Source organism: Eschscholzia californica, unplaced genomic scaffold (genome assembly GCF_041429995.1).
Source record: "Eschscholzia californica isolate CP2 unplaced genomic scaffold, dmEscCali1.0.p SCAF_1, whole genome shotgun sequence".
Taxonomy (NCBI): domain Eukaryota; kingdom Viridiplantae; phylum Streptophyta; class Magnoliopsida; order Ranunculales; family Papaveraceae; genus Eschscholzia; species Eschscholzia californica.
In genome coordinates this window covers 81172692-81193836 of record NW_028238198.1, presented here as the reverse complement: position 1 = coordinate 81193836, position 21145 = coordinate 81172692, and the positions used below count along the sequence as shown (strand labels likewise).

The window sequence follows — 21145 nt, the reverse complement described above, 5'->3', positions numbered from 1 at the left end:
TTATGTGTGTTGTGGGGTTTAGGGTTCTGTTTGGTTAGTACCCAATGGTGTGATTGGGTCTTCACGTTTTCAATCGTCTGTCAATTCCTTGGGAACTACAGTAAAAAGTAGTAGTTATATACCAAGTTTCATGGCTATTGTGTTGGGGGAAATGTCAAAATTGTCCTTGGTGAGATTGGAATGAGTGAGGTTTATTTATGGAATAGGCATTGTGAAAGGGTAGAGATTCATGTTGGAGGGGAAGAGCAGTTAGGTCAAGATCTATCTATCCAGTAAAGATAGGGTATGTGTTTTTAGAGATCAAGTAATTCCAGTTATAGTAACCCAATGTGTCTATTTAGGGCAAAAAAGATGCCCTTATTATCTAGTTATTTTATATAAGTGGCCTCATTGATTAAGACCACATGTGTGTTGGGTACATCACTATCTTGACCTGGGATATTACAGTAGTAGCATTCTGCGGCTGCCCTCATTACAACAATGAAGCAAACATAGCAAAATAATTTGTATATAATTCAACACATGATGTATACACTGATTTGCAGTACATGGGCGCTCCAGCGCCTTTCGGGATGCAGGAGCACCTTTCGGGATGCACTTGGTCGTGTTTTAGATATGGTCGTGTTTTAGATAGGGAGAGTCGTGAGTCCAAAATAATCAAAGCGGTCGTCATTGCGGGTCGCTTGTTTGGATTTTGTATGTCATGTCAATAATAATTATATTCGGAACAAATTTATAGAACGATTTGATTTGTAGGTTAGTTAAGAGTACTGATCATGTGCAAGGAGTCCTTTTTTTTTTTGTTGTTGAAATGCAAGGAGTCCTCAATAAGGACTAATAAGAATTCTATAATGTTTTGCCCGGGTTCTACAAAGACACATTTATGTATATGCATATGCAACAAATAAAGAGCACCACTAGTGCAACACTCTAAACTCCAAAATCAGGAGTGCAGAGAGGTCTCTTAAAGTTGTTTTTTTACTTGATGTTCAATGTAAAATCTTAATTGATTCCTTAAAATGATGCAGAAACATTTATTATAGAGTTTGAGACACACTTATAGGGTTATTTTCTAAATAGTCCTGAAGTTTGTGACCAGCTTCGCGCCTAATCCCATATTTATCAAAAATATCCAGATGGCTCCCTTTTTCAGTTACCGTTATAACTCCGTTAACTAGTCATCACTTCTCTCTCCTCCATCTCCCTCTTTCTGCCACCTCATCTTCTTGCCACCTCATCGTCTTTGCCGACGTAAGTCGTCGGCCGGCTGACGACCTTCAAACATTAAAAAAACAAATTTCCTCTCTCTCTTTTAAAAAAAAAAAAAATTTCCTCTCTCTAGATCTAGGTATGCGAACAGACCTTCAATGATCTTTTTTTTTTGATGAAAAACCTTTAATGATCTTAGTTATCTACTTTTGACACCATACACTTACAGTAATATGTTTTTTTCTTGAAAGTTGCAGCTCTAGATTATATACTTGTATGACTTTAAAAACATGGCTAAAAGGGAATACAGATATAACCATAGTCACCTGAGTTGGCTATACATGAGCTATAGACAGGATGAACATAGTTATGCATAATAATGAGAAAAATGTAGATGTGAGAATAGTCCTACATGTAGATGTCAGAATAGTCCTACATGAGAATCTAGCATTCTAACAAGCAAAAATATAATGTTTGGATTTTCTCAATTTATTACCAATTGATCTTGAGTTGGATGACCACAAATTTAACACCAATATCTTGAGTCAATGTTCATACAATTGTTATCTGAAATGTATAATAATAATAAAAAAAAAAGTTTCTCAGTTGTCCAGTCTACCTGTTTTTTGCTTTGCTAATGTAGAATTATGAAAGCAACATGCGAATGTATGAATATACAGTTGAGGGTGTTTTATATTTCGTTTCCTTTCTTGATTTAAAATGTAACTGAAAATGAAAGCTATATGAAAGCTATATGAATTACGATTTCACATCGGTACTATTTCCATAGTCCCGTGATATCATTTCAAATACAAGTTGATGGATATGTTCCTAGGATTAAAGTGGTCAACACTAAAAATGTTTGATGAAATCTTGATCACAAATAAAAAGGAAGCATATCCACAACCATAGAAAATTAAGGTGACCCACTAATCCTTTAAACCATAAACTTATTCCACACTTTTATTTAAAGTCGCTTTTAAGTATAATTGGTGCCTATCCATGATGTTGATTATCTCTGCAACTTGCCAACTTGTTACATAATTAACTACTCTAAATATGAAAAGACTCCATTTCCTATAGGGAGAATGAGGACAGAGAAAGGGACTTAATGGATCAAAAGCCTTTTGAGTATTAATTGTTGGGGGTAGTTAGTTTGGACTTAGGACCCATCAATTGTGACCTTTGGACCCTTCTTGTTTTTACAAGATAAACACAATTTTGTGGTTTTCTTTTCTTAAATCCTGAATTTTAACAAGTAAAACTAAATGATCCCTTCAACAAAAAAAAAAAGTAAAACTAAATGAGCATCTTTATGTTAAAAGTCAAGGTATATTTCTTACAAAAATTCCATTTCTAAGAACATCTCAAATACAAAAGTCAAAAGAATATGGAACCTTTTTATATTCTCACCATTCTAACCATCATATGTTCACATTGATTTTGACTTGGTCAAATTTTTTGACTAAGTCAAAGTGCTCCTCACACTAGTCCGATTGTCTATTTGTAACCGACCGATGAGGAGACGACCTTCAACAGAAAAAAAATCTTCTTCTCTCTTCTCTACCACCACCTCCACTACCACTTCTAACACCACCACCACCACTACACTCTTCTTCCCTCTCATTCTTTCTCTCTCTCACTCCCTATTGGTCTCCTTTACTGTAGAGAGAAAGAACAATAAATAGAGAGATAGAAAAAGCCCTAGTGTGTGAGTGATGATGGTGTAGCACTAGGTGGTGGTGGAGAGAGGAGGAGAATTTTTTCTGACAACGGTCTCTGGCCCACATTCTTCATCCAACAGAGATTGAGTCCGAACTGTAAGTGTTAGTGACACTTTGACTTGTTGAAAGTAATTTGATCTAAAATCTAATTGGGCTATCTATACTCTGTTCCAAAAACAGAGAAGTTTAGTTTCTCTCTACAGTAACTGCCTCCTCTCTCTCTGCTCTGTTTCTCTCTTTACCTTGATCAAATAGGAAGAGTTTTCCGGTGAAGGGTCTCCCTTCGCCGGAGTTTCCTCTTTTATATGTACATATTATATCTTCAATCCTTATTCTCTCATCTTCCATTTCTTTAGAGAGAGAAAGTAAGAAGAAGAAGAACCTTTACTTCCTCTGTTTGTCGCTCATCTTTCATTGAAGAGCATGATCCTCTCTGCAATTTCCCCCAAAATCACTACTACCCATAACCATTATAACTACCAAAATGATCTCTTTCACTCTCGCAACAAATTTATTCTTCCATCTAGTTACTTTTGTACACAGAGAACAACTATTCTACCTCTCTTGATTAAATGAAAATGAATGTAACTACTTCATTTTTCTATTATTCTTGGTTGTTTTAATTATTTTGTTGTGAGTTTCTGCTGTCTAACAAAGACGTTGATTAAGAAGATGAAAAAGAAGATTATGAACCATGCGAGTAGAAAAGACAAGATTATGAACCATGGTAGGTAGTGAAATCCAACTATTCAAGAGTTGATGATGGCGGTTTTTTTCTATGGTGGTGACGGTTTTCCGGTGATGACGACGGTTTTCCGGCGACGGTTTCCGGCGACAATGGCGGTTTGCCGGCGAATGTGACGCAGATTTAAATTATTTTTTCTTTATTCTGTATTATTTTATGTTTTGTTGACCTTTAGGGTCCTTTTATTCGTGATCTTTAGGATCCTTTCATCTTTTTCTTTCTTTTTCGTCAGAGTCTAGTCCAATTTCTTTCTTATTCACGAGGTACTTTGCACTTAAAGGTATGCAACTCTCATGAAGTTGGAAGAGAGAAATAACAATTTCATCCATGTAAACATTGTGATTGTATCACTTATGAATGGAAATCGATTCCCGTGGCTTCAAAAAAAAAAAAAAAAAGTAATTTGATCTAGTCAAAGTTTATGGAATGTAACATGGTAAAAATAGTGAGTGCAAGTAAAATTTCCCAAATAGAGATCTCTGATTGTTGTGTGTCTTATGTGATCCACACTTCAGCAGGCCCAACAATAGCGAAGCCAAGGGCAGTATACCAAAAATCAAATTTTTACTTACAAGAGTGACCTCCTTGCAACTATTCTTTTTAGAAAAAAAAAATAGAAGGCGAATGCACACCATAGGCAGAGAGAATTCGATTGGCCGACCAGAGAACAGACACAAAGAGAAGATGGACTAAGAGAGGAAGATACTTATGGCCTTATGGGGAGGAAAGAGTCTAAGGGCAAGAAAGATAGGGTTAGATATCCTAATCTCCTAATCTACTTATGGTCTTGTATGAGCTTGTGCATTTTACTAGCACTCTTTTTCCTTTTGTCTAATGTATACTACTCTTAGCTGCATATGTATTAACTAATGTTGGGGCCATGGGTGATTCACAAGGACACACCCAATACTTTTTTAATTTTCGTAGCATGGTGATGGGAAACCAATTAAGGTGCCTATACAAGGCCACTTTTTTTTTTTATTTAAGCCCGCCATTCTATAGACGCATCACTTTTCAACATGTTTTGTCAGTGACCGCCGCGAGCATTCTTTGATTGCTTCTTCTTTTGTTTTCATTTCGATTTTTTTCAAACTTCATAACAACCGTTACATTGTTCGTTCATTCAAGAAAGAGACTGAAGAAAGACTTCAAAAGATCTCTATTTCTAACTAGAATCCAACTATAAAATAATTTGTTTTCTTTTAATGATATTATTGTTCAATCTTGTTTTTGAAAAGTGTATATCATCAATATTAGATTGATTTCGAGTGGTTTAGAGTGATTCCGCAAGTAGTAACCGGATCTTTCAAATTTACAAAATTCGAGTGGATCGGACTCGAACCTCCGAGATAGAACCGTCCAAGAGTATGTTTACTCTGATAGTCTCCTGACTAACACAGATCATAGTCGATTTCTCAAAAAAAAAGTGGGGCCAGCTAGAGGCACTCACCATCTTATTTTGGTAGAACATCACCAACCAACCTACTTCCACTGAATCTGCTCCAATTGACTGCTTGTTTTGTTGTTTTGCCATAAAAAATAAATCATAATTTCCTAATTTGTCCCTCTTCTCTCTCTCTCTGTCTGCGAGATTTAGGAGTAGTTGATTTCCTCGCTTGAAAACCATATTCATATTCTTCCTTTTCCACCATCTTAATCACATCTTCGTTTCCTCTTTCCCTTGGCTTTTTTTTTTGTGTTTCAAAAATCTGGGTAAGTTTCAGTTTCTCTCATTATATTTGCAGCCACCACCTTATTGAGAAACACTAATGGAAACTCATCAAAATTTCCCAAATCTTGGAGAAAAAAAGAAAAGAAAATAGTGGGTTAACTTTTGGGTTATCTATCTGTAATTAACATTCATTTTGTATTGGTTTTTGGGTATTGTTTGTCAGATTGGAGTTGTGGGCTTCTTGCATACCAGGCTGCTCCTTCATTTCTTCTCTGGTAAAGGTTTCCCTATTTTACATTGATTTGTTAATTTATTTTAACAATTGGTCTAGGGTTGTTAGGTTGGGTTAGTATAACCTACATGAGCTGACTGGTTGAAACTTGAAACTGTGAAGATATAGTCTTAGCATCTGACTAAGCAAAGTAACACAAGCAAGTATATAATACATAGGCTTCTGACACTCACTGTCAATCGGTTTTGAGTTTAATACCGACAAACCTAATGGAAACAATCATGGAATAATAGAATGCGCGACATGATACACGTGCACTAAATGGCTCTTACTAATTTGTAACTAAATTAGGTTTAAACATAAATGTTGACCTTCAACCATTGTGTTTGTTGAGTACTGATTTGTCTACTAGCCCGAGTCTTATTTCGTAATTGTTGTTGTTCGTTTTCATACGGAGTGATACACCTCTAATATAATGATCACGATACAAAGGTTTAAATAAACATTTGTTCGGTTAGTACTATCTGGAATAGACATTAGTACATTACACCTCTTCTTGATAAATGTTTAGGCCAATAAATAGGGGACTTAAGAGATAATTTGGTGTATACAACTAAGTTGAGAAACAATAGAGTGCACATAAGGTTCTTCGGCAATCAGCATTATCAATTTTGTAAAAGCTTGTTCTTGGGTGTTGTCGACTAGTCATCAGGCCTCTTCGGTCTACACATGTCCTATGGTAGACTTGATTGTGGCCTGAAAGCTTATTCTACCACGCCCGGATGCATCAGTTTGTGTAGAATATTGTCTAAACGATGCCGATTACATCCTTGAAGTTTGTTACTCTCAACATGTTGATATGAATAACCTATTATGGAAATCCCTTAATGTTAACTTTCTTATTTTCCTTCTAGGAAGTCATTCTATATCTTTTCACATTTATTCTATAAAATGCAATTTCATCTGATTATGATCAGCTATTGTGCATTTGTGCTTCCACCTAAAGATAATCTCAACTTTATCCAAGTTATAATTTATTTGATTCAACTCGCTGAGTTATTTATGCTTAACGTGAAGGTTATCTGTAAGTAGTACGAAATGTTTATTTCTATTTAGTATCACTTTCTCTTTATGTTTGAATGTTGTAGATGGGGGACGTCGCCAAGGACTTAACAGCTGGAACTGTTGGAGGAGCAGCACAGTTGATATGTGGACATCCCTTTGACACCATAAAGGTTAAGCTCCAAAGCCAACCGACTCCTCTCCCAGGCCAAGTCCCCAAGTATTCAGGTGCAATCGATGCTGTTAAGAAGACTATTACGGCAGAAGGCCCAACTGGCCTGTACAAAGGCATGGGAGCCCCACTTGCCACTGTGGCAGCTTTTAATGCTCTTCTCTTTACAGTAAGAGGTCAACTGGAGACATTGTTGAGGTCAGAACCCGGTGCTCCACTTACTATTAACCAACAGGTCGTTTGTGGTGCTGGGGCCGGTGTTGCCGTTTCCTTTCTAGCGTGTCCCACTGAGCTGATTAAGTGCAGGTCAATTAGTACTTTGATTTTTCTTTCATTTACATTTCTTGTTCGGTAAAGTTTGGTTCTTGTTCTATTATAACAATACCCACAAATTGGTAAATAACTCATCTGTGGTTTCGGTTCTGGTACTCAAATAACACTGAATCTAGATAAACATATCCTGCTCTAACAATGTTTTCTTTTGTACTTGTTCAAAACAATTCTTACTCCGGAAAATGTTATAAGTTATACAAGAAAAAGGAAACAAAATCATGAATCTAAGCTGGTTTAGTTCTTATGATGAGTTTTTGTTTCTCGGAAATAAGAATCCTAATTTACACATTTTCATGTTTGGGTACGTTTGCGTAAAATGTGTACAGGTTGCAAGCCCAGAGTGCGTTGGCTGATCCGAGCTTGACTGCTGGAACTCCAAAGTATGGAGGCCCGATGGATGTTGCTAGGCACGTCCTCAGATCAGAAGGTGGTGCTCGAGGTCTTTTTAAAGGCTTGGTGCCCACATTAGCTCGTGAAGTCCCTGGAAATGCTGCTATGTTTGGTGTTTATGAAGCCATGAAACAGTTCCTCGCTGGAGGCCAGGACACCTCAAAACTGGGCAGGGGCTCTTTGATTGTTGCTGGAGGGATAGCGGGAGCTGCGTTTTGGCTCCCCATATATCCAACCGACGTAGTAAAGAGTGTAATTCAGGTAGATGATTACAAGAACCCGAAATATAAAGGTTCAATTGATGCTTTCAAGAAGATAACGGCATCGGAAGGAATAAAAGGTCTTTATAAAGGATTTGGACCTGCCATGGCTAGAAGTGTTCCTGCAAATGCTGCATGTTTCTTGGCATATGAAGTGACAAGATCTAGTTTGGGTTAAATTCCTTTATGATTCTTTTGTTTACTTTCACTGAGATGAATTTAGTGAAGTATTTACCACATTTGATGCACTCTTTCCTCTCTTAAATCCTTCAAATACTTTTATTGGGAACTTAATGTTCAAGTTTCAACTTCAAAGAATAAAAATAAAACGGAGTTTCTAATACTAGCTTCTTCTCTCATTTTTAGTGAACTTAACATTTTTCAGCGGAAAGGTCTTAATTGCGAAGCCACAAAAATAAGTATAGTTTAGACCAAGGTAAAGTATGCCGATCCTGTCCAGGGCATCTGAAAGGTCTTAACTGCGAAGCTTCAAAAACGAGTATAGCTAGTAAGGTAGAGTATGCCGATCCTGTCCTGGGCCTTGGACGAATAGACCATTTTCGATGTAAAAGATTTCATATTGCTGTATAATACATTGTTAAGAAGCATTCTATTGTGAACATTTTTCTTGTACAAAACACAAACTATTTTTTAGAGGATGACAATTTTTAGGGAACATTTTTTACATAGAGAGAATTTACCTAATTCAAATTATCCATCTTGAGAATAGAACTCTATAATTTCTACGAGATTGAGCTGATGAAGAGAAGAAGAATCATTGAACATCAACCATAGCATATGTTCAAATAAAATTGAATCAACATCAATAAAAATCACTCCTTTCATTTCATTTCCTTTTTCTACTCTGTTTCCCCTGTTTTTCTTTCTCATCATTTGTATCAAAATCTTAAATGGATATTCATCCAACACATATGGTTCCACTTGAAATTCTTTCCTTTCCTTTCCAACCACCACAGTTACTGGTCTTTCTGAATCCAAGAGCTCATTTTCTTCATTCAAATTCCGATATCCGAACTTAGAACACGAAGAACGCCTTAGCAAAATCCCTATGGGTAGTACCAAACAATCCATATGTTATATGTAGATAGAGAGGGAGATGATTTAGAGTGAAGATATGATTTCAAGAGTTTTAATTTGAATAGGAGTTGGAAATCTATAGTGGGTTTGTTTCCATGCTTTATTGGTTTTCTTCTAAAGTTGGAAATTAGGTTGGGGATTGAAAATGATAAAAGATAAGGAGAATAGGTCGTAGTAGAAATGGCCAACCAAACGGTCTACTTGATGTGCATTTATAAGATAAGTGTTTGTTCCTTCTCCGTTCCTTCTATAATGGGGTATTTCATTTTCATAAGCAATATTACAAGAAAATGACAAAAGGCTATTCTAGTAGTTCATTTTTTTTTGGGTTGAAATATTCTAATGTTTCATGGTTCATGGTCTTGTGACAAGTATTATACGTCTCTTCCAAGTTCTAATTATAGAAGATCGGCCATAGTGATTAAGTGAGAAACAACTGTAACAAGAAATAAAAGAAATTGAGTGGCTATTTCTTATAATTTTATTTATTATTTTAGAAGATAGCTATAGATAGTTTACTCGGTATCTGATTTTATTTATTTGACTTTTATTGGGTGGAGAAAGAGCCGTTGGGCTGAATTTCTTGGAAGTTAGGTCTAAAAGGAGGAGGAAAGTCCAATTAGAATGCCGACTATACTTTGTCCCACCTCCTTTCTCTATCATGAAAACTATGAGTCTGTCTATGAGTTAAGTTTTGCTAGTATTAGGTTTTCACACCATGAGTCTAGGGGTGGGAATTCTACCCGAAAGCCCGATACCCGTCACGTTTACCCGCGCCCGATAATGTCCATGGACGCCCGCGCCCGAAGATGGGTACTACCCGCCCAGCCCGATGATTTTTCGTGGGCGGGCTCGGGTGAAAAGCTCTGCCCGCCACCCCGCCCATACCCGAGCCCGATATGCTCACCCGACGGGTGCCTATATATGCCAATCACTTTGAGTGTCGATTATACTTCACTATAAAGCCCAAAGTAGATTTAAGGTTTCTCCCAAGATATATAAACAACACATTGAAACAACCCTAATAATTTACCACATTGAATCTGAGAAATTCGGTAGCATAGAGAGAGAAAAAGAATCTACGTTGTCTCTCTAGCCGTTTCTCTCTTATTTACTAGACCTTCTTGTGCCAACCTTCTTCTCTATTAAATAAGTTATTGGGATCATCTTCCACCTCTATGTAGTGGTCAAATTTTAAGATTATTTTGATGTGAAGGAAGAACAAAGAAGAACTAATGAAACATACAAAGACAAGAAAAAAAGTGGAAGACAACCAAGTCTCATGTTTGCATATATAGATCTATATCAGTTGTTGATTTCTTATGTTACGGAATCTGAGTATTTCTTTCATTCTTGATTTATAAGTTTTGTAAAGATTTGGTATCAATTTGTTTAGAGAAGCTTATTTGAACAATATCAAATTACTAGAGTTTCCTGATTTGGTAAAAAAATATCAGATAAAGAAACCCGATGCCCGATTTGCCCGAAGCCCGACTTGCCCGATGCTTTAGTGGGCATGGGCGGGCTTTGATCATAGGAGATTTCAGAAAAGCCCGCCCGAATCCGCCCGAGAACCCGAGTGGGCAGAGGAGAAACTTACCCGACCCGCCCGAGTCCGACTCAGAATTACCCGCGGGTGCCCATACCCGCCCGATTCCCACCCCTACCATGAGTACTGCATTTACTTTTGCTAGTATTAGGTTTTCACTTTTTAGCAATGCAATTTAAAGATTTAGGTTTTGCTTGTATTCCATTAGAGATTTTAGAGTGCCAATTTCACTCGTATTAGCAGTAATTTGAAGATCGTTGCCATAAACTCGCCATTTGCCTTTCTGATTATAACAACCAAATTCCCTTTACCTTTTCTTTTTTTTTGTTATATCTAACATTTTTGAGTTGTTCGAATATTTTTAATTTCTGAAGTTCATTGTAGCTTCCTTCAACAAAAAAGAAAGGTTCATTGTAGCTTTTGTGCTTCTTTAGGCACCCGTTAATTATAGACATATTCTTAAAACAAGAACGTTGTTTGCCAATCAAAAAAATATATTCATTTAAATATCAAGTTCAACAAAAAAAAAGTCCATACTTTACAATTAAATTTTTGGGTTATTTTCTAAATGGCCCCCAACTTTGTGACCAGCTTCCTGCCTGGCCCCCCACTTTACGAAAAATACCCATATGGCCCCCTTCCGTTATAACACCGTCACTCTCTCTCCTTCATCATGTTTTCTCTCTCTGCCAAGTCACGCCACATCATCTGTTACGCCACCTCATCACCTTCTCCGGCAGAGGTCGCCGACCGGCCAAATTTTCGGTCGGCGACCGCCAAATTTCCGGCCCAGATCTGGGTCTGTCCGTGATGAACAGACCTAGCTCCGGCGAAGGTTTTCCTTCGCCGGAGTTTAGAGAGAGAGAGGAGAGAGATTTTTAAATTTTTTTTTTAGAGAGAGAGAAAAAAAAAGTTTGAAGGTCGCCGGCCGGAAATTTGGCCGGTCGGCGACCCTGCCGGTGAAGACGATGATGTGGCCCCCTTCCGTTATAACACCGTCACTCTCTCTCCTTCATCATGTTTTCTCTCTCTGCCAAGTCACGCCACATCATCTGTTACGCCACCTCATCACCTTCTCCGGCAGAGGTCGCCGACCGGCCAAATTTTCGGTCGGCGACCGCCAAATTTCCGGCCCAGATCTGGGTCTGTCCGTGATGAACAGACCTAGCTCCGGCGAAGGTTTTCCTTCGCCGGAGTTTAGAGAGAGAGAGGAGAGAGATTTTTAAATTTTTTTTTTAGAGAGAGAGAAAAAAAAAGTTTGAAGGTCGCCGGCCGGAAATTTGGCCGGTCGGCGACCCTGCCGGTGAAGACGATGATGTGGCTAGTTTTAACGAGGTGGCAGAGAGAGAAAACATGCTCGAGGAGAGTGAAAAAAATTGGAAGAGAGAGAGTAACGGTGTTATAACGGAAGGGGGTCATATGGGTACTCGTAAAGTAGGGGGCCAAGCGGGAAGCTGGTCACAAAGTTGGGGGCCATTAGGGAAATAACCCTTATTTTTATTGTAACATGTAAATACGTTTTATGTTCTTCTTCTCCCTCTCCCTGTATCTATCTCCCTCTCCCTTTATATGTCTCTCTCCATCAACTATGTTAAAAGAATTGTCTTAATGAGGTATAAGGATTCAAATGGCTAGCGGGAGTAATCAAATTATTAACTATGATTCAAAAGTGACACCAGAAAAAGTTAGTTTATTTTATGTGTAACATTTGTATAATATTTGGTAGTTTATAGTTTAAGAAATCTCCTACAATTGATCAACTTTTTAAGAGAAAAAATGTGACGAAGCAGAACGACTTTCATCTTCTAATTGGGCTTGTACTAACTCTTTTTGTCTCTAGTGCAACAGTAGAACGATCTTTATCATCTATGCACATAATTAAAACAAGGCTACGCAACAAAAGGATGATAATTTTCTCTCAGATTCTTTGATTTTGTATATAAAGAAAATTGCTCACAAGTTTAGCACAGAAACCATCATAGATGATTTTAGAGATTTGAAAGAGCGGTGTTTTCCATTTCGATTTTGTATTCCCATGTAATTTTTTTTTATTAGTGTTTAATCTTTATGACTTAATAGATATTTTTAAGTGGTAATTTTAAATGAAATTGTTATATTAATTTTTCAAATTTGTTTACGACTAGAATGGTTCGGCTTCTCCCAAACAAAAATTCTGGTTCCGTGTCTGGGAAAGTGATAAGAAAGAACATTATAGCACAAAACTCTTCTAAATAAAAACTCTAAATTGTAATTTGTTTTGAAATTGAGTGCCATATCAAACGAATTTTTTTATAAGCTTTGTACTTTGATAAAACTACATATGACATCATTCATCCTTTAAAAGAACAGAAGAAAACACCTCATTTGTATGTTGAGTTGTACAAAACATTTTATGAATTCATTACAGGTTACATTTAATTGACGCGGTTGTCGCAAACTCTACATAGAATTAACGCAGTTGACGCAAACTCTCTTTGCTGATCGGACAGTTTCTAATGGTTAACATAGCATTTCTCATCACCATTCTTTGAAATGTAATTTTATAACTTCTTAGGAAATTATCATGAAATCATTATATTCATTAAATGAAATTACTATACAGTGTAATATAAATTAAAGAATTTTTGGGCTTATAGTCCAAAAAACGGATCCTAATAGTAGATATAGTCCTCTCTAATCCTATAAAGGATTTCAAAACCAGAAAAATAATATAAATGGATATCTAGTCCAGTTGCTCTAATCTAGAGAGAAAACACAAATCCCTAGATTACATATTAATTTATAATACCTATACTAACCTTTTTTATATATAAAATCTGATTTACATTCTAAAATCTAAAATATTTTTTCCCATTTTTATCTCCACATTCTCTCTCCAATCACGTTTAAATTCAAAGTAACCACTATCTTCAATATCTTCCGTAACTGAAATCTGGAAACTTTCTCTCTCTAAAAACGAAAGCTCCAATAAACCTCCATTAAACTCACTAGCAGCAGTACAAACCTCCATTGTTTCATCTTCATTACAGCAGCAGTCTAAAAATCTTAATTGTTTATCAGGTTTTAATCTGTGAAACTCTTTGTTCAAACCATTGATAAGATCTAATATTGTTTCTCAGGTTAAAGAATCATATTCTCTCTCTAAAAACATCAGATTTTGACAAAAATCTTGTTTGAATCTGTTTAACTTTAATTACTATTTTCATTAACATACTCGATTTGATGTTTATATTTTCTCTCTAAGATATTCATAACTTTTATGATCTTGATGTTTAGTCCTTCTTTACTGATTTCTTCAAATCGATTATGTTTTGTTTCATCCGATTATTATACCATTTTTCATTAGATTTAAGTTTAAGCTTCTTGATTTTCTGATATTTCTTCACCTCAGATCTTTGGTTTCGTACAATTTTATGAACCAGGTGTCATTTCTTACCTTTATCATAACAGAATATACAATATAGGTAAGTTACAGTAAAATTTCATACTTTCTAGTACATTACGCAAACATCTTCCGAACCATGTTTTTATAAGACTATGTAAAATACGCGTAATTTGTTATACATTATATATAATTTATAATAAATTCTAAAACATCGTATAAGTGCGCATAAATTATGTATTATTTATTTACCATCACGCGTACTTTTCACACAAAACAGTAGCCTTATTAAGCTTACCAAACTACTCAAAACCTTCAAATATTGTCAAAATTTAACAAACATTATACATAATTTACGGAACTGTACATGTAGTTTATAATACAATATATATAATTTTTTTTAATGTATGTGTATTTATGTGTGTAGACTTGATATAACAGATGAAATTTCAAACAGAATCATCAAATCAAAGTAAGTCAACGTAACTAAAACTTGATGGCTCGGATAAAATATTTACTGAAGTTGGTCAGTTGTTTCCTTGTGGTGCTAAAGCATTTGGATATGCTCTTCGACAACATAGTGTAACTGTTGTTTGTCCTGCTCAGACTACAAATGGAGAGTACATGGATGCGCACCATTTTTGAACCAGAGAAGATTTTGTACGTTTTTTTAGTAACAGAATGTAAACGATGTGTAATGTAAAAGAAATTATGTGTAATTTATTGAACAAGGCTCACATACATTTGATAAATTACGTTGTATACATGCCAAATGATGGTTTCCTCGTCATAAATAACACATAATTTACGTATTTGTTTCATAATTTGTATTCGATGTGTATTTATGTATGAGTAAAAACGAAAACAAATGCTGCTTTAATGTTCCCATAAAAATATACTATTTCCAAATCCGAAAGTTAAGTGAGAGAAAGTGATATATCTGTTTTGTATATTAACCCCCCAAATCACGCTAAATTGATCCCAGAAAATATACTCTTTCCAAATCTGAAAGTTAAGTGATAGAAAATTAATTGATTTGAATCGAAAAAAAATTACATAGTAAGATAGAGAAAATTGATTTGGTTTCCAAATCTGTAAAGAAGATAGAGAAAATTGATTTGGAAATATCCGTGGTGATGGCGTTTTGTTTTGGTTAGTATTTTGGTTTTCGATTGATTCGGATAATAGGAAAGAGAAAATTTGATTTCCAAATCTGTTTAGAGGAGAGAGAAATTATGATTTGTTTCAATCCATTTTTTGCTAATAAATCCCCCAAATCACGCCCAAATCTATCTTTCCAAAATGAGCGAAATTTGAGCGTGGGACATTGACGGTTCTGTGTTTAGAAAGTGAGGGTTTTTATGTACATAATGTAAAAGGACTAAATATCCATATTTTGAGAAGATTGGATCATAAACCTTTTTTAACATTATTTTGGTCTATATACCCATGGACCCTAAATTAAATTAGACCGGTGTTACCGGGAAATAATATTAAATTTCAGGATGCAAAGTTTTGATGGAAAGAAAAAAGTTTGAAACTTTTTGTTTCCTCTAAACACCTAAACCCTTATACTTCTCGGCTTCTTCCCTCTTCTTCCTTTCGCACTACTACCATCAACTTCAACGACCTCCACCAGAAATTCTGACGACACCTCCACCATCTTTGGTAACAATTCTTCCTCTCTCATCTTATCTTTTTTTTCATCCTCCCTTTCTCTCTTCTATCTCTATCTCTGGCGAAGTGGATGAGCCCCTTTGGTGGAGCCCTGGCTTCAAAACGAAACCAGATCTAGTTTCGTCTGGAAACCAGACTAGGCGAGCATGGTTTCATACCACACGAGATCCGACGAAGGGTACCTCCCCTTCGCTAGAGATAAAGAAGAGAAAGAGTAGAGAAAGAGAAGATGAGATTCCGACGAATTTTACCAGTCATTGATTATACAGACGGCATAATTTAGAAAGTGTGTTTGGGGGAACATTTTTAATTTTCCACCCTTTAATATTTTATTCTTTTAAAAGTTTTTTAGAGAATAAAATAGCTAACATAGTAATGTCGGACTAGCCGATTTAGATAACATAACTAACATGTTATATTTGGGGTGTTTTTTGGGGAACATTGTTTGCACCTGTAGATTCATGCTTCATCTCCTTATTTTTTTCTTCAATAAAACGAATCAATTTTCTTTTTTTTATTCGTGGTTAACAGAGATTGAGTGGAGCGGTACGAGATTTAGTCTTCCACAGTAGAGGTCTATACAAAGATTTGATGCACGCCGACCGTTCAAAAGAAAAAGGCCACGGCTTTGGGGAATAACGAAAATTCTCCGGGGAATAAAGTCTAAGGGAGCATATTTACTTTTAACCAAAAAATTTACAAAGTTGTATCTTGCCCCCTAATCTTCATCTTCATCTTCATCTTCCATTAAGTTTATCTTCTTCTTCTTCTCTCTAAAAACCCTAATCCAAGAAACTCAATAATAGTACTACAAATCAAAATTCTTAATAAATCAAGAGAAGAAGATTGAGGGATTAGGGTTACAAATTGAGTTTTAGAAGTAATATTCATACACCTTCAAAATTCCAATTAGTTTGAAACCTACAAAGTAATGTTATATCAACATTGGGTGAGTTGATTGACAATGATTTAGTATCCATTCCAACACGAATTTGATGGAAGAAGAACCCCGTTGGTCTTTAAATTCCTCAATCTTCTTCTCTTGATTTATTCGTGATTCTAATTTGTAGTACTACTATTAGGTTTTTTGGATTAGGGTTTTCAGAGAGAAGAAGAAGAAGATGAACTTAGTGGAAGATGAAGATTAAGGGGGAAGATACAACTTTGTAAATTTTCGGTCTAAAATGTAAATATGCTCCTTTAGTATTTATTCCCCGGAGAATTTTCATTATTCCCCAAAGCGGCGACCAAAAAAAAAAAGGTTGGGTAGTCGGTTAGTCACTTGATCATGTTCAAAAGATCGTATAGCTTTATAGGATATGTAATATTCACCCACGTGAAGTACGTGTCAACGGCGAGAAAGAAAAGCTAGGTAAAGTTTCAAATGCGAGTCCACTCCACAAACCCAACAAGTGTTAAGTTACGTGTCAGACGGACCTTGATTTTAGTAACCACGTATCCCCCAATTCCTACAAAACCATTCAATTCACAAATCTAACCAACCACACCACCTGATCCCATCAGGGTTTACAATCAAGAAAAGAAAATACACAGAAATAAAGAAACATGGATAAATTCAAAACATCCCAAATCCTCTTTCTCTCTCTACTTCTTCTATCTCCTCTTGTTATATCATCATCCTCAGAAGATATTAATGGAAGAGAAGATAAACAATCGACTAATTCAAAGAAACAAAACCCTAATGCTGCTGAAAGAGCTATAGGTATTTTACCACCTGTTGCTCCATGGATTACTATTACATCTTGGTTTAAATATGCTTGGATGAATCTCAGACCACCTGATTCTCAGTAAGTTCTTTTTTTTTTTTTCCAATTTAATTTTGATAAATTAATTTGAATCAATAATTCTTTAATTAATATATAGTATATTTTTTTGGGTATATAGGCCAATAAAAAAAGAAGGTTCGGAATCATCAGGAGGAAAGGTGAAAGAGGCAATTAGTAAGAGCTTTGAAGGAACAAAAGAAACAGCTGAGAAAACAGCAAAAGTTGCTGGAGATGTTATTCATAAAACAGCTGAGAAAGTAATCAAGAAAACTGTTTCAGGGAATAAAATAAAGTCATCATCATCAACCGACAAAGACCTATAATTAAAACCAAACGCTAGCTTATTTTCTAGTCCCTCCCCCCCTATGCCTAAAAATGTTGATTGATATGCTGCTTCCTTCCCAAAAGTAATTTACATGTTTTATAAAGTTATGTTGGAAATTAGGTTTTTCCGTTTGATGTATCAATCTACCTTGGTTTAAATTTAGGTCTTGCTTGTGTTCAATATCATCATTACTGTTAGAAGTCTCTATCGATTAAGACGAAATTAGGTAATATGCCCACCTTTGTTTAATTTTAATTCGTAGCACTCATGATGTAGAAGGATTTCTTCTTATAGTTCATTTGTTTTTTTTTTTTTTTTTATGAGAAGTATAGTTCATTTGTTTGTTTCCTCCAAGTCAAAAAGAAATACTATAATATTTTGTTGCCAAATTTACATATTTCATTGGCAGTATTGTAAGACCGTAAGCCCACATATCTTATTTGGGGCCAGTAATAGCTTACATTTTAAGTCTACCACCTTTTAGTATAACTGTCTACAAGATAAGGTGTTGGAATCGTCTCTCGGAAAACAATTTATTTGACATAATTTAGGCACACGTAGCATGTCCCTGAGATCTTTATCACGTCTTCAAAAATATATAATTGTAGTGTTCGTCTAAATTCATGATGAATTCAAGGTCAAATATATAATTGTAGTGTTCATCTAAATTCATGATGAATTGCGTATTCTAAGTGCTTCTGTCTAAACATTTACAAGTTTTTTTTGAAGTAAACATTTGCAAGTTTTTTTTTGAAGTAACCTTTCATTGATATGAAAGAGTTCAATACAATACAACAAGGACTGAATAAAATAAAAATTTAACAGAAAGGGGCTAAATATAGCAATAGCCGAAATTATGAACTGTCATACATTTACAAGCTTCGGTCTAAGCATTTACCTCAAATCCTCAATGGGCTGTCATACACACCAGCTCTGTCACTCTCAACTAAAAAAACACCACCGTCGTTGAATTTCACCCGAAAAACAGAAGTCACCGAAAATTTTGTACAACCCATTGGTTTTTGGCTTCGCGCAGTTTTAAAGGCCTGTGTTGTAGGTGGGAGAAGGAGGCGCCAATAAAACTTTTCGCCAGACTATTTTCCAGAATCTGACTTCTGTTTCATATTTTTAAATTTAATATGGTAGTAATATTTATTCTTTTATATGAAATTTTATTCTTTTATATGAAATTTTATTCTTTTATATGAAATTTTATTGCCAGAATCTGATTCATATTTTTAAATTTAATTCAAGTCATTTCAGAATCCGAATTAGGTTTGAGATTGAACCAACTACTTTTCGCAATTTTATTGCCATCGTTTGTCGGATTAGCTGAGTATTTATACTCGGGCTATGACGGCGATCCCATTTTCCAGGTGTCTGATCTGTTTCTACGTCGTAGAATTCGATCGGATATGGTCTCTTTATATGGAGAATACTGGCGGGATAACCCGGAATCATTTTTTGATTCCACTTGCATACATCCCTGTTTCTTCTCGAAACTTTGGATATATGTTTAATCCATCGTAAGTGTTACAGGAAGTTTGACACAAGTTTCATCTTTAAATCAACCAGACGGACTCTCAAGACCAGAAATCACAACATTCTCAAGAAGAGCTGCCAGACACCCAAGCTACAGAATGAAGACTGCGCTACAAATCGAAGCTCTATTATGCACTCCTCCAGTTCTGTTATTTTGTTGTACTTCTTTACTTATTGTAGTGTTGTTTTCTTAATTGATTATTGTAATAGAATCTTTTAGTTAATGTATCGTCTTTCAACAAAAAAAAAAAAAAAAACTACTTTTATCTAGACCCATGTTAGCCCAAGTGTCAGACGGGTCATTTTGGCGTCTGAGTATCATACATTTTTATTTAAAATAATTACATTTATGTCATTTTTGTAACTTTTTGTTTTTTTATTTGCCAACCTCATCATTCTCACACTTTACTTTTTCTGTCTCTCACTTCACTCTCCATTCCCTGGCTTTGCCTTTCTCTTTTATCCACCTTATGTTTTCTTCATCAATTGATGTTCTATGCAAAAGTAGGTGTGAGAGTTATTCATTGAGAGCTCGAAACGTCTAGGGCGGATGAAAAGATACTCAACCTGAAATCCGATATGGTTGACGCACGCCTGACCTGTCTATAGCCAGGGACGAAACTAGAACTAAAACCCAAGACTAAAAAATAAACAGATAAATCTTAAAGCAAAGTTTACAATTTATGTTGTCCCAAGGGATTGAACCTCGGTCACTTGTGTTTTTTTTTCTGACAGCCTCGGTCATTTAGATTAAAACAAACAATACTACCAAAAAGCCTTCATCACGTATTCTTTGTACTAATATTGACAACATACAAGAAGAGAGATAATTTGGTGTGGATCTCTTAAAACAATGTCCCTTTTCCAATTGGTTGCTAAAATGATTGAAAGTGTTGACATAAACTCGCAAAATCCTGGAGATCTCAGTTTTGATTCCCGGAAGAGGTGGAGGTTTATTGAACTTGGGTTAAAAGTATAGATAATGTAGTTAGATGGAGTTTAGATCGTTTATTTAGTTAGGCTTATTAGTTGAGTTTTCGATCCGTTTGTTTCAATATCTGATTCTGTAGATATTGTGCTTATCATATCTTTAATATATAAAATGTTCGTTATAATAAATTTCCTAGTCACTCTCTAAAAATGAAAAAATTGGTTAAAAAGATAATATTTGGATGAAGTCCCAATACTTGTTAGACGGATCCCTAAACTAAAGATATTGGTGGGCTGTTCAACAAAAAAAAAAAAAAAAAGATATTGGTGGGCTGTGGTGGATCCGCCAAAGAGTATGCGACGTGGCAAACGCGGCTGGTAGGGATTTTTTTTTTTTTTGATGAAGAGAAATACCATTAAACAAAAGCGTCTATTACAAACCAACTAAAATTCAGAAAAAAAAGATGCGACATCATTCCAAGTTTTCTTATGACCGTGAGTTCGACCCCATTTAGCTAAAGCATCTGCATAAGTATTACAATTCCTAGACACATGTGAGAATATAATTCCTGTAAATTTGTCCTTGATGTCTTTAATCTGTCGGATGATACTTTGAGATTGCCATTGAAGACTTCCTCCATTGCCATTGAGAGCTTGGATTATTGCCTGATTATCACTTTCTAAATGCACATAAGATAATTGAAGTTGCATCGCACATAGGAGACCAGTTAATATCGCTAAGCTTTCACATTCTTCTGCATGTTGCCCTCGTATAGTATCTGCTACCGCTATTATAAAGTTGGCATCTGCATCTCTACTAGCTCTATGGCGGTTCTCATCAATGGGCGTCCGGGCAGTACTTTCAATGTGAGCAGGGGTATTAGGCAGGGTGATCCTCTCTCCCCATTTCTGTTTGCCATAGCCATGGAAGGTCTTAGTCGTCTTCTAGAGAAAAATCAAAATGCTTCCTCTTTCATTGGCTTTCCCATTCCTCACGCGAACTTCTCGATCAAACATCTCCTTTTTGCGGATGACTGCATCATTTGCGGGCAAAAC

General features: G+C 35.7%; 3 protein-coding genes across 3 annotated transcripts; 2 read left to right on the top strand and 1 right to left on the bottom strand.

Moving 5' to 3' along the window:
* Positions 1–5159: 5159 nt before the first annotated feature.
* On the top strand, positions 5160–8142 carry LOC147569818 (mitochondrial carnitine/acylcarnitine carrier-like protein). Its single transcript, XM_086656338.1, has 4 exons — positions 5160–5391; positions 5574–5625; positions 6731–7122; positions 7476–8142. Exons 3-4 carry the CDS (start codon positions 6731–6733, stop codon positions 7975–7977), a joined length of 894 nt encoding a protein of 297 aa, XP_086512464.1. The 5' UTR covers positions 5160–5391; positions 5574–5625; the 3' UTR covers positions 7978–8142.
* A 214-nt stretch (positions 8143–8356) lies between these two features.
* Positions 8357–8909, bottom strand: LOC147569817 (uncharacterized). Its single transcript, XM_086656339.1, has one exon. The coding sequence runs from the start codon at positions 8889–8891 to the stop codon at positions 8511–8513; it is 381 nt and encodes a 126-aa protein (XP_086512465.1). The 5' UTR covers positions 8892–8909; the 3' UTR covers positions 8357–8510.
* Positions 8910–16998: 8089 nt separating this feature from the next.
* On the top strand, positions 16999–17930 carry LOC147569816 (uncharacterized). Its single transcript, XM_086656336.1, has 2 exons — positions 16999–17313; positions 17411–17930. Exons 1-2 carry the CDS (start codon positions 17072–17074, stop codon positions 17613–17615), a joined length of 447 nt encoding a protein of 148 aa, XP_086512462.1. The 5' UTR covers positions 16999–17071; the 3' UTR covers positions 17616–17930.
* Positions 17931–21145: the final 3215 nt, after the last annotated feature.